The 14,079-nt window shown below is 35.6% G+C and overlaps 1 protein-coding gene across 4 annotated transcripts in view; it reads right to left on the bottom strand.

Annotated features, from left to right (window-relative positions):
• LRRC69 (leucine rich repeat containing 69) overlaps positions 1-14,079 on the bottom strand; it is a 69,539-nt gene that overhangs the window by 15,440 nt on the left and 40,020 nt on the right. For 3 of the 4 annotated variants that reach the window (XM_037502687.2, XM_037502765.2, XM_037502605.2), the window contains one exon: positions 2,757-2,858. The exons of the other annotated variant lie outside the window; for it this stretch is intronic. In XM_037502687.2, the coding sequence (XP_037358584.1) occupies positions 2,757-2,858 (102 nt within the window). The remainder of the gene's footprint in view (positions 1-2,756; positions 2,859-14,079) is intronic. 4 annotated transcript variants of the gene reach the window in all.

Below are 14,079 nucleotides of genomic sequence, written 5' to 3' on the forward strand. Positions count from 1 at the left end.
CTCTTTCACCCTGTATTTTGGTCCCAGCACAGGGCAACAATCCTGCCCTCAAGGGTTTCTGTAAGCCCACTACCACACTGGTTTCATCACTCCCTCCTCCACAAGCCAGAATCTCCTCCAACCTGGGACCGACAACTCATCTTTCATGGAACCCTTATCTGAGGGAATATTACAACATAGAGTTTTTTTGATGGGCAACATCATCCCAACCCTTTTGTTCTGTGAATTTGACAAATTGTATAACTTTGCTGAATGTCAATTTATCTATAAAAGGGAGAAATAATGGAGCCTACGTTTTTGAGGTTATTAGAGAACTAAATTAGTTCATTCCTGTTAAGCACTTAGAACAATGCCTTGCGCATAGCAAGTTTAGAAAGCCATAATTAATGTTGTTGTTATTATTATTATGAAATGCTTGATTCAAGGAGAACAAATAGGCTTAAGGGATTAAACAAATTAAATACTATAGTTTTTTTAAAGTCATTTATAATTAAATTTCAAATATGAATTATTTTCATAAAAGACTAGGAAAAAATACTGTTTGTGGAACTATAAGATTCATTCTCTGGAAGGGAATGTGGAAAGCGCAAATCAAATATCAAAAGATGCCAGTTCTTTGGCTCATGAATTTCAATAAAAGGGATAATAGGGACATGAGAAATTTGCTATGACAATCATCATTATAGCCTTGTCTTACAGGCCAAAAATCCAGAAAATTATTAGTAATCAAAACAGTCAAAAACAGAGAATAGTTAAAAATACAACATGTAATCATGTAACAGAATACCATGTGTTCAGCAAAAATGATGTCACAGGCTTACTTCTAATTGATTGGAAAGAGCTCCACAATATTTTGAGTGAAAAAACAACTCTCTAAATAGTGCATAGTTTGAAATCATCTTTAATTTTAAAAAAAACTGGTAGCATAGAATGTTCTAAAAGAATAAATATCAATTCTATCGGCTTATTTGTTGCATTTATAATAAACTTTTTAAAATCAATATGGTAGTAAGGTTTTTTTTAAAACGCTTATTTATTTATGTATAGGAGAACTAAGGTGTAGGGCAGAGGTGTGGGAGGTGAGAGAATTCATCAGAGACGGAGTGGGGAGAAGAACAAATGGATTCACTGAAATACACTGCTAAGGGGAGCAAGAGGCGAGACAAGAGAAAGGTCTGCTCGCCATATGTAGGCTAATTCCCTGAGTGGGGGCCACAGCAGTGATAGAGCTGAAACAACCCCTGGGCCACCAGGGAGTCCCTGATTTTTTCTTGTTCCTCTACATTTTTAGTTTTCTATAATTAAATCTATGTGTGCAATAAGAAAAAAAGTTATTTTAAAACAAACTAAACCATTGGATAATGCTGGTTGTCCACTGCATTGAAGCTTGAATCCGATGTGATTTTTGAAAGTCTTAAGACAAACCTGAATATTCAGTTATAGACCTAAATGCACATGAGAAGTTCAATTCATGACAGAGACTCATACTCAAATGTGGTGTGATCTACTATCTTTACCTCCTTTATCTCTGTGGGACACCAAAAGAGTCTTCTAATAAGTTTTTCCACTTCTAATACCATCAACTTGCTTGGCTAAAGTGAATATGATTTCTGAATCATATTTACTCATCCATTAGGAATAGAGGTAAATGAAACAGAAGTATAAAAGGCAAAAACCCTAGTAAAACAAGTAATATACATCCTCAGATAATTCTGAAAAAAAAAAAAAAAAAAAAAAAAAAAACAGCACTGAAGCATAAAGTGAAAAAAATTCCTCTCTTTTTCTACTCAATGAGATCTTTTCACTTCTCTGAATTTAGTCATTCTGGAAATTAGACAGGATTACATTAGATTTTGTAAGCAAGTCAAAGAGATTAAGTCTGGGACCCACATGCCAGTGGACTGGAGTTACATTAATCATTTGCTGGCTTGGCAAGAATGCTACGAAAAGAAACTCTTTAAAATTTAACTCATGTTATTTTACTCATGTGGGATATAAAGAAACAAAGAAAAAGGCACAAACAAAGCAAAGCCAAAACAAAACCTGGGATTGTGACTTTAGAACTGAAGTTACCAGAGGGAAGCAAAGTGTGGAGGTGAACTGTCTTGGAGGGTAATTGACACTTTGGTGGTAAGTGTGATATGGTAACATACATTTGAAGAAGTGTGAACCTGTACTCCTAAAACATATACAGTGATGGAAACCAATTTTATGGGGAAAAAAATTAGTAAAAGTGAATAAATAGAAGCATAGTATGACATTTGGAAGGTTATTTCGTTAAGTGATAGGTTCCTATTTTAACAGGATATGAAAAAGTAGTGAATTTTCAATAACATTTATGTCGGAAAGATGCTCAAAACCAAGATTTCTGACACAATACCTTGCACATGTTTTGAAATCAGTTGAAAGGCCTTTATATATTAAAGCAGTTTATCAAATAATGACAAATTCAGCGGGAAGAACGTTTTACCAGGTCCTGCATTTGTTTCAAAATGCACCATAAATATTTTTTTCTCCATCTTTTACTCTACTTATCTATACATTCCATAGAGGTCTTAAAGTTTATCAATAAAGAATAACACCCATGCCAAATAAATGTTTTTGAAAAGATATTATATCCATTCTATAATAACTAAAAGTATTGTCTGACAAATACATGATGCTACTTTACTTTTGAAATCAAAATATAAATTAATTTTTAAAAACTAAATCATGGCTTTAGTTTGAAGACCTGTGTGGAGTATAGAAGCTTTCACCTGTAGACTCCAGACGGCATACTGGTTTACAGCTTTAACTGGCTCCTTCAGAAACAGTGGGTTTCCCTCACAGTAGAACTCCCTCAACTTCAGATTCTGAAACTTTCAAAATAAAATAAAAACTTTATTGCACAATAAAATAACAAACTTCACTTCTAAAGCTATTTCTTCAATAGAATTAGACTAAAATTGCTTTACGTAATTTTATCAATATTTAACAGCAGAACAAACTCTGGCTGTTGCAAGCATAAAAGCATCGTCATGTTGGCCTGAACGTTAATATCCTTAAGGTCACTGGTGGCATCACACATGCTGGACAGCTGAGAAAATTTGTTCAGGATTAAGGAACTGGTTAGTAATAGAACAAAGGATAAGTAAAATTATGGGAACATTATGCAAATCATATATTTGTTAGAAAATGAAAAATGATGAAAACATAACATCCTGGGCCTCTGAATCACATACAGTGTTAGAACAGTTTTTCTATGCATAAATAAATAAATCTTTTTTAAAAAGTTACCTCAAATAAATAAAAATAAATATTATAGCCCTTCCCAAATAAATGCACTCATATTTTAAACTTTATTTATATAATAATGTATTCTTAGAAACAACCGATTTCTTAACAATGGGATAATGTTTTGAAAATATATATATATTTTAAAAAGCAACATTGGGGCCTCCCCTGGTGGCGCAGGCGGTTGAGCGCTGCACTCTGAAGCTGTCTGCAGCCTCTGCAGTGCTGGTTCGATCCCAGCCGGCAGGCGAGGGTCCCACATGGCGCAGCAGACCTCTCCTGCCTCGCCTGCTGCTCCCCTCAGCAGTGTATTTCATCAGTCTGCCTGTTCTGTTCCCCACTCTGTCTCTGGTGAGGACTCTTACCCTGCCGTACATCTGGCCTGTACCCTGGTTCTTGTATAAATAAATAAATAAATCTTTAAAAAAATTAAAAAATAAAAATCAACATTGTACTATATACCAAAATGCAGTTTTCAAAGATTGCCTTAGGACCCATTTATGTTGTATGGAAGGTAAGAGAAACAAAAGAACATTAAAATGTTCCATTATAACCTGTGGTGCAGAGTGAAAATTTAAAAAGGAAAACATACAGTTCACAAGAATATTGAATCTTCTATAGAGAAAACACAGATTCACCTGGGGTATACCTTTTGAGTAGAGAAAATAGGAATTCTCTTTTATTTTATTTTATTTATATAATTCTTACATCGTATTTCATTTTTGTACAATGTATGCATTTTCATTTTGGTTATATTCCCCATACAATTCCCACCTCCCTTATTTTGATGCTAACCCCTCCTCTCCTCCCCACCCCCACCCGTGTCTCTGGGTTATAATTGCTTGTTGATTATGATTTTTTTCTTTATTATATTTAGTCTTTTCCTGGTCCCTTATTTAGGTTTTCTAAATTCCTGCTATGAGTGAGTCCATCCAGTATTTTTCTTCTTTCTGGCTTATTTTGCTGAGCATGATCCCTTCTAGCTCCATCCATGTTGCTGCAAATGGCATGAGTTTATCTTTTTTGATTGCTGAGTAATATTCCATTGTGTATATATACCACCTCTTCTTGATCCAGTCATCTATTTTGGGGTATTTGGGTTGTTTCCATAGCTTAGCTATTGTAAATAGTGCTGCTATAAACATAGGACTACTGCCTCACAACATGCACAAAAACCAACTCAAAATGGATTAAAGAACTAGACATAAGACCTGAAATCATAAAATATATAGAAGGAAATATAGGCAAAACACTACATGACATGCACCTCAAAAACATTTTTACAGATATATCACCCAAAGCAGTGATAGTGAAGGCAAAGATAAACAGCTGGGACTATATCAAATTAAAGAGTTTCTGTACCACATAAGAGACAATAACCAAAACAAAGGGAATTATCTTATATTATTATTATGCCACGCCTCCAAAGAATGCATGTGATTTTCAAAGTTAAATTCATTTAGGAAGTTACTTCTGAGACTTGTTTCAACTGTTAAGTGGGGGAAACAGGACTTATTTCCAGTAGTGTGCTGGTAATACTGTTCTCTGGAGAGGAAAAAAACTTCTTGTTTGTGATGTGTTTTGATTTGATAGTGTGAATTCCTACCATGGTTGATTCCAGTCACTGAATACAGAGTTGGGAAGAGATATAGAAAACTGGCTGGAATGTGCCAGAGCAAGCTGGCACTATTGCACCACTGCATCTCACATTTATGGGATAATTAGAGATATATCTCTGATTTCAGCCCAGAATTTGACACAGCAGGCACTTAACAAATTAAAAATAATTTATTTAATGCATACAGGACATCATGTAATTAACTCTCAAAGTCTCATGAAATTTCTATAACATAGAGAAGATTCTAAAATAAAATACAGAGCTCAAGGGCCTCCCCTGGTGGAGCAGGCTTTTGAGCTCAGCGTTGTGAAGCTGTCCACAGCCTCAGCAGTGCTTGTTCGATCCCAGCCTGCCAGCGAGGGTCCCACATGGCGCAGCAGATCTCTCCTGTCCCTCCCGCTGCTTCCCTCAGCAGTGTATTTCATCAGACTGCCTGTTCTGTTCCCTGCTCTCTCTCTGGTGAATCCTCTGACTCTCCCACACATCTGGCCTGCACCCCAGTTCTTGTATAAATAAATAAATAAATCTTTTAAAAAAATAAAATAAAATAAAATATGGAGCTCAAGCCCATGTTGCAATCTCCTTGACTCATGTTCTCACAACAGACATTCTGATAGTCTTAATTCAATTTTCAACACTATCCATCAATGTAGCAACCTAAAGAATTAAGTCCAATGGTAGCCCCAAGTCAGTTCTGGGGTGTTGATGTGAAAAGTAGCATTTCTTATTCTTTATGGTCTATGGTAACATCACTTTTTCCTTTCTATCCTAAAAATGACATTCCATAATTTATATGTGAGTTCACAATCCTTTTTTTCCAAAATTGCTAGAAATGTAAAATCATGGCATATGCAAATGCTATTAATATATATTAACCTCATTTCAAATTTGACTATGATTTAAAGGCCATACATTTCTCTTTAGGGGTTGTGTTTCTCTTCCTTCAAAACCTGTCATTATTCTTCCATCAGGACGGCAATTAATTCCCTAGTTTGTTAACTTACTCCATAAAATATATCAGAAAATAGTCATCCTAGTAGCATGAAATTAATTGATGAATGAAATTCAATAGCATGTATTTTGCAGGAGGGAAATTTCAATAACCTACAGTCACAATATCTCTCAAAATTCATGCTAAACAGTCCCCAGAGCAGCATTTTTTCATATATCTCTATATGCAGGATTCGGCTTACTGTCAGTCTATCGTCTTGATAGAACAGTGTTCTTTACTATCATCATCACTCCAGTAGCATAACCAGCTTTATTCTCCTCTACTAGTAAATCATTGTTACAGCTTCTTAAAGTTTCTTGCACATGCCCATTTAAACAACCATTGTTTTGAGTGTTGTTTCAACTGGAACAATTTTGTCCATTTCCCATCATCGGGGTTTACTGACATATTTGGTTGTCATAACTGTAGGAGGGGGGATCACTACCCGTACCTAATTAGTAAAGAGCACAGGTGCAGCTCAACAATGCATAGAACAGTCCCCCACAACAAAATGTTATCAAGCCCCAAGTAGTTTGAAGTTAGAATAACCTGTTCCTGAGGCACCAGATCAAAAATATTCATGGATGCATCTTAGGGGAGGTAAGGGGAGGGAATTGGTAGCTGGAAGAAAATAAAGGTTTAAATGAGGGTGATTTTTTTTAAGAGGAAGAAGATTCTAGTATGTAGAAGGTAAGTGCCAGGATGGAGAAATTAAGTAGAGGATAAGATAAAGAAATACAAAATGATCTTTGCATATTAATATCTTTCAATTCTTTTCATCTTTCAGGCTTTAATCTCTTTAAAAACTGTATCTTAAGTGACTATATAATACAAGTTCTAAATCTTGTACATGGCTGATGCTCAAATAATTGATAAATAAATAAAACCTCAGGCAGAAACCCCAGATACACATATCCCTTTAGGCACTCAAGATTCACAAGGCCTTCTTCTTTAGACCTGGTTATAAAAAATAAAACCTGTGATTTAGGAATAATGTATAAGTTTAGTAAATACTTCAGTTGTTTCAGCTTAGCCTAAAGTAATGAAGGAGATCAGAAAGGCGATAATTTAACAAGAACATTATTAACATAAACATTATAAATACACATTATTAATATAAATATAAACTATATTAATACAAAGAAAAGAGGCTAAGATTTCACATAATTAAAAAAAGCAACTATAGCAAATCACCATTTACTTTTCAGACCATCTTAAAGCTCACAGGATTGCCCTTTAGCAAGAACTGGAATTTCTAAATAAGGTAAAGTTTGACTATGAAGAGGTCAAGATTTTGATAGTGGGAGCTGTGGTATCAAAAACATATGTTAACAATGGGAAATTGAAGAAATTATATGATAAACTTGATATCTAATCAAAATTGTGAAGGGATTAGGCAGATGCTATCATTTGAGCATAAGAAAGCCAAAAACTCTGTTCTGGGAACCTCTCATACACCCTGCATGAATGGGAGAGAAAATAGACTGAAAGTGATCAATAGAATCCTTCAGCTATCTGCTAGATACTTATCCCAATAGAAGAACTTTAGAGGGAGTAAAGAAAGGAGGCTAAGTGCCAAGCCTGAAGAGAAGGCCATAACTGAGTCCCCAGGCTCTAAACACACACACACACACATGCACGCACGCATGCACGCACACGCACATACATATACTTCTTCCTCCTTCTGGCCAAGAATAAGCAGTTGAAGACCCCCAAGCCCAGGCCCCTTCCTGCCTTCAATATCCCAGGTCAATTAACTACTCAAACATACACTTCTTCCTCCTTCTGGCCAAGAATAAGCAGTTGAAGACCCCCAAGCCCAGGCCGCTTCCTGCCTTCAATATCCCAGGTCAATTAACTACTCAAAATATTCTCATGAATGTCTCAAATATACATAAAACATTGAACTCATGATCTGTCCTCTAAAGTTCCTTCCCACCCCCCAGTATTTTCTATCTAAGCCATAGAAAGTTTATAACCTATCACCATTTCCAGATTTATCCCTAAATATCACTTGAATTTGTCCAGGTCTTTCCACCCCTACTGTTACTACCTTATATGAAGATGCCATCATTTCTTATCTGGCTCCAGCAAAAAGTCTGCTAGAAGTCCTCCCCATTTCTAGTCTCCTCCCAGTACATCATCTACACTTCAGACAGAGTGATCTTTTCAAAGTAAAAATTTGATTATCTCACCCACTACTTAAAGCCCTTTGAGGCTTGAGCTGATCTTCAAATAAAGATCAAAATCCTAAACACATCATACTTTTCTTGGCAACAGCCCCCTCCACCCAAACTCTGAGTTCCAATCACATTGAAATTCCTTCCAGTTCTCTGAACATCCTTGTTCCCTCCACTACAGAGCTTTTCCAAGGCTTTCTACCCTCTCTGGAAGGTGTCTTTCCCCTTTACCTAAATGATTCTTATTCATTATTTAGAACTTAACTTACATCACTTCCTCCAGGAAGCCTTCCCTAAACTACCAGTTTAGTTACATTCCTATTCTCTTTCACAGACCAATGATCCTTTCTTTTAGTGTATGATTTTAGTTTGTGATTATACATTCATAATATCAATTATTTGACTAATACGTTTTTCCATTACAGTACAGCTCTGAGAAAGCAGACTTCCTGTCTGGTTTTCTCACCATTATAATTCTAGTTCTTAATGCAGGACTTAATATATAATATAAAATATATGGCTTTGGGAAGATAGATTTGGAAGTCGAATTGCCTTGTTATAATTCCAGTTCCAGTAGATATATACTAAGACTGCCAAATTTTTCCTACTGATGCATCCCCACCAACACAGGGACTGTGCTACCTACAGATTTTATACAGTATGATTCTACTGCTTAGGCATTGAACAAGGTCTTGATTCAGGCCAAAGAAGCTAATCACAGGCTTGAGACAATTATCTGAAATCCTATAGACTGGCCTAACCATAGACTTTTGGGGAATTTGAACCAAGAAATGTAGAAGTGACTTGCCATTTGCTTTTGGAAACTGAAATGGAACAATTATTGTGGGTTATGTGTATGCTGAAGTTATAGGGGAGCAGAAATAAGGTGTAAGTAGAATAAGCATTTGGAATATGGTGACTTGTCAATAGTACAACGAAATGTGATGTCCTAAAATTCATGCAACTGAGAGTTCCAAATCCTTAAACTGAAAGTTACATGCTAGTTCCAGTAGATCTAGGCTCTACTCAGCCTTACAACATCTCCTGCTTGAATCCCCATGAGATTCTCCTTACTCTCTGCCAAGTAACTTAAATTAAACTCCATTTATGTTGCAACAAAAGAAGCAGAATAAAACATGCATACCAATTTCAGCATGTCACAGAATTCTCTTGTCCATCATGAGTAGAAAGACAAGTCTCTCCAGTGTCTCTGAATTGCTCCAATAACACTTTTTTTTTTTTTTAGATTTATTTATTTATTTATACAAGCACTGGGTATAGTCAGAAGTGCAGGAGGGTGAGAGAATTCACCAGAGCCAGAGCGGGGAGCAGAGCAGGCAGAAGGACCGAAGTACACTGCTGAGGGGAGCAGCGGGCGGCAGGAGAGGTCTGCGCGCCATGTGGGACCCTCCTCCGGTGGCCGGGGAGCAGCCGGGGATCGAACCGGCGCTGCAGAGGCTGCGGGCAGCTTCTTAACCCAGTGCTCAACCGCTGCACCACGGGGGAGGCCCTCCAATAACATTCCTGAGGGTTTTTCTTTGAATCCTCCTTTTAAAACATAAAAATCTACTTCTCCCTTCTCTCAGTCTAAGACTTTCAAACCTTGGCCATACACTCTTTCAAAACTCTTTTCAGGTTTTGAAAGCAAATAATATATTTAAGACCTCTCCATTGGACATATAACCAAAGATGCTCTTTCATCCATATTTCTGAACCTCATGGCCTGGTTCCAGAGAAAAGTAAGAATAACCACAGCCAAACTACAAAAAGTACCTTACTCAAGAATAACAAAGAAACCAAAGTCCCCAAACTCTGTCTGGGATAGTCTTCTTTGTAAAGTGAAGAAATTTATTTTAAAATTTATTCAGACCAGGCAACAGTTCAGAGCAGTGAACTAGAAGAAAGATATCCAAATGCTTTGTGAAAGCAATTTATCCTCTGAAAACTAATTGTGAGATTCTTTTTCATTCTGACAGGAAATTAAAATTTGTGCACTCAGATGCATGATGAGAAGTGCAGAAAGAATGCCAGTTTGTAGCTTCTGCCTTGGTTTCCACAACAAACCCCAATATGGCTTTAAATAAAGAATTTCAGAAGACAAAACACCTTTAACTTTACTCAATATATCTTTGTTCTTCTTTATCAATTTATCAAGAGTCTTGCTTTGCTTCATCTTCCTGAAGTCACTGATATTTTATACAAACACACTTTTAAAAATCTTTTCATGTAACTGAATCTATCTGTTAATAATAGGATAGAGAAAGTGCTGGGCTTCAAAACTAAGGATTGATTCAAATTTATTTCTTTCACACAACCTCTCTGATCATCTTATTTAAAATGCCTGCACCTGTTCTTCATGTTTAAGTGAAAATAATATCCATTTAACTGAATTTTGAAGGTCAAATAAGGGATAAAGTATTAGTAAACTTTAAGGTGTTCTAGTTAAATAAGATACTACACCAATATATAGTCCATTGTTGAAAATAAGCAAATCATATCTATTGTTTTTCTTAATATTCTTTTCTTAATATCTATTCTTTTCTTAATAGAAAAGATTTGTTGGGATCTACCTTTATTTTATCTTCCTTTTTTCCATCACTGCATTTGAGTTCTACCATAAAGGGTGAAGTTACTTTCCTATGCTATACATGTATTAGCAATTTTATACAAGTACTTCCAGTTCTAAGATGGTAAAACTAAGTACACTTAGCAGTCTACTGCTCACATGCCAAATTCTAGAAATAAGAAGATAACTTTAACAATAATAATAGTCACTTAAAAACGTGAAGAGGAATCATCATGGGACTAGAAACACCTATAGTTGATATCAAGCGAAGAAGGAAGCATCAACCAAGGATGAATATGAAAGCTCAAGGAAGAATTCCCATAGCAAAAAGAAAGTATACTGAGGGGACTCAAAACACACAGGTAATAGAGCCTCCCTGGTGGCGCAGCCATTGAGCGCTGGGCTGCAAAGCTGCCTGCAGCCTCTGCAGCGCCAGTTCGATCCCTGGCCTCCTCACATGGCGCGCAGACCTCTCTTGCCACTCCCGCTGCTCCCCTCAGCAGTGTCTTCGCTCCATCTGCCTGTTCTGCTCCCTGCTCTGGCTCTGGCTCTTCACCCTCCCAAGCTTCTGACTGTACCCAGTGCTTGTATAAATAAATTAATTAATTTAAAAAAAAAAACCACAGGTAATAGAGATCTCCAGAAAAGAATGACCGAGGAACAGCAGACATTAAGATTGCCATTTTGTCTCAGAAGCAAGCAGGCACTGTGGACTCACACACCCACACTTACTCCCACAGTCACACTCTGTATCTTCTTTTTCTGAATCCCACACACACATAACTTGGTCAGAGCAATGCCTTGATTAGAGAGAAGTAAGATGGGGCCCTAAGTGGCTGGCAACAGCAGGGAGGAATGAGGAGCTGTCAGAAAGCATGATGCCTGCTAGAATATTTTAGCTATTATATTTCCACGCTCTCAAAGACCAATGCAAGCTCTTGTAAGAAGTTTCTCTTCTTCCATTAGCAATTTACAAAGACAGCTGCCAGCTTCAAGGGAATCATGAGTGTCCCAAATTAAAAATAAGTTGAAAGTTTAAAAATAAAATTACCTGATAATCACTGAGTGCCAATACCATTAGAAATAATAAATATAAGAATTTATATGAGAGAAAATAAAGCTAATAGGACAAGATTCTATGCTACTTAGTATAACTATCATCAAAGAAAGATATGAAATATTGCTTACATAAAGCAAGAATTAGAATCAACTTTAGAATGCAGAAACCTCAAATCAAATATACTTTCTAAAGCAAAATTTGGCAACATTCCATCACATCAGTAAATGTATACATGAATTTTGATACACACAAAATTTCACTTCTAGACATCTTTCCTAAGGGAGTAATTGACAGTATGCACAAAGATTAACTACAATTTTTATTGTGACAAGAACTTTGAAATAGTCTACCTTTCAAAAAATAGGAAACTTCTTCAGTGTATCTACACATCAGTGTAATGCAAGCCTTAAAACTACTGATGTGAGGAAATACTTGAAACTATGAAGAAATGTTTACAATAAAGGTTTAAAAGGCATGTTATAAAATATGTGTGTATGAATAACATACTAATATATATGAATATACTAATAATACTAATACATTAACCTGTATGAATAATCCATTTTTAATGCCTACATGTACATGTGCACACATGCATTAATACTTTTTTTAAAAAATTGGAATAGGAAAGAAAAAAAATAATATATTAATGGTGTGCATTTTCTCCCAAATGGTCAGATTATGGGTAATTTTACATTTCTTCTTTTTATTTATCACTATTTTCCAAGTAATCCACAGTGAAAAGAAATTTTGAAATATTTTTCCAGGAATGATTAAACTTGCATCACCCTAATTGTTTACTAATCTGCAAATTCTCAGAAAACAAATTTGGAGGTAATGAAAGCAACAGGGGTTAGACTCCTCTTGTACTGGATTAAAAGACAGAAAATACAGCTTCCCCAAAGTGGATGAAATTTTCCCAGGGCTAAAAATATTTTAAGATTTCAAGAAAGCTAACTCAACATCTATGCTGATTCTAAGATTTTCTCAGAACTTTGAAAACTCTCCCACATATCTGGCTCATGAGGTATAAAAGTAAGAATGTAAGAAATATTTTTTTTTCAAGTCCTGTTCTGTTTATGCATCTCAATAGTGGGAGTGAGAACTGTTATCATCCCCAAGAAGGTAAAAATTGCTTTATAGGAAATGCAAAAAAATCTTACATATTATAATGGTCCGTAACTCTCAAAACTCAATCCTACATGGCAATAGAAACATATACACAATATATCTCTAGTGTTAAAAGTAAGGGTAAAAAACATCTTTTAAAAGGTTCCTGGAGCATGGGAGGGGATAACAACAACACAATGTTGAGAAACACTGGTTCACATACAAGATTATAAAACCCCAATTCGTTTTTTCACCTATCTTCTCTCTCCATTAGCTTGTTCAGAGCCTCACAACTTTTATTGTATTTAATTATACACACACATACACATGTTCCTTTGTGTTGGAAAACTCTCCCAATTAGCTCTTCAATATTGAAATTTCAATACACTATATTGAAATTTCTAAAACAAAAAGAATAATATTTGAGAAAGTGCTAGATTTTTTTGGCATTATTTCTGCTTTCAAATGTGTTTGAAGCTTTGAAAAAGTATATACTGAGCTATTAACATTAACCCAAGATTTTAGACTTAAGAGTAGCTATTTTTTTAATTTTACTCTGGATTCAGTCACATTACTACTATTCCTGTTAAAAAGCACAAATTAGGGATTTAAAATAGTTAACTATTCTTTATTACTTATTGGAGCCTTCAAAATATGAGAACATAAGTTAATTATATCATATTATGTAATTATAATATGAGCATTATAAATTATCTTCACGCTTGTCACTTTATAGTCTCAAAACAACTGCTAATTCTTAATCAAATTCTAGCAATAAAATAAAGACCAAGGGAAAAATGATAAAGGAGGTTAGGGAGAACCACATTAGTCTCCCCAATTTTATTGGTAAAATAAAAAAAAATAAGGATTTCCTTTTATTTATCTCTACCCAGAAGTAGTTTCAGTTCTACCACTGGAAGTGGTTTAAGAGGGTAGGAGGCTTAAACCAGATCCCCAACACTGCCTGCCACATTTGTTCTTTTGTATCATTCAAGTCTCTTTGATCACCTGTTAAGAGTGTCTTTCTTAGAGCCCCACTTGGGGTAGCAGAGCTCTCCACTACCTCAGATTTGTCTTTGTAATGTTGCAAGCATTGAGGATAGAGCAGTGCATAAAACACACAAAATCGCCCCTTCCCTCTCAAGCTTACAGTGCCCTGTATTTCTCTTTATCACATTACCTACCTACCTAAAATTATATTTTTGCTTACTTTCTTATGATCTTCTTTCCCACTAGAACAAAGCTGAAAGAGGGTCAGAATGCCTCAAACAGTTACTAGCA

The sequence above is a fragment of the Talpa occidentalis genome, unplaced genomic scaffold, assembly GCF_014898055.3.
Source record: "Talpa occidentalis isolate TD23 unplaced genomic scaffold, MPIMG_talOcc4v2.1, whole genome shotgun sequence".
NCBI classification, from domain to species: domain Eukaryota; kingdom Metazoa; phylum Chordata; class Mammalia; order Eulipotyphla; family Talpidae; genus Talpa; species Talpa occidentalis.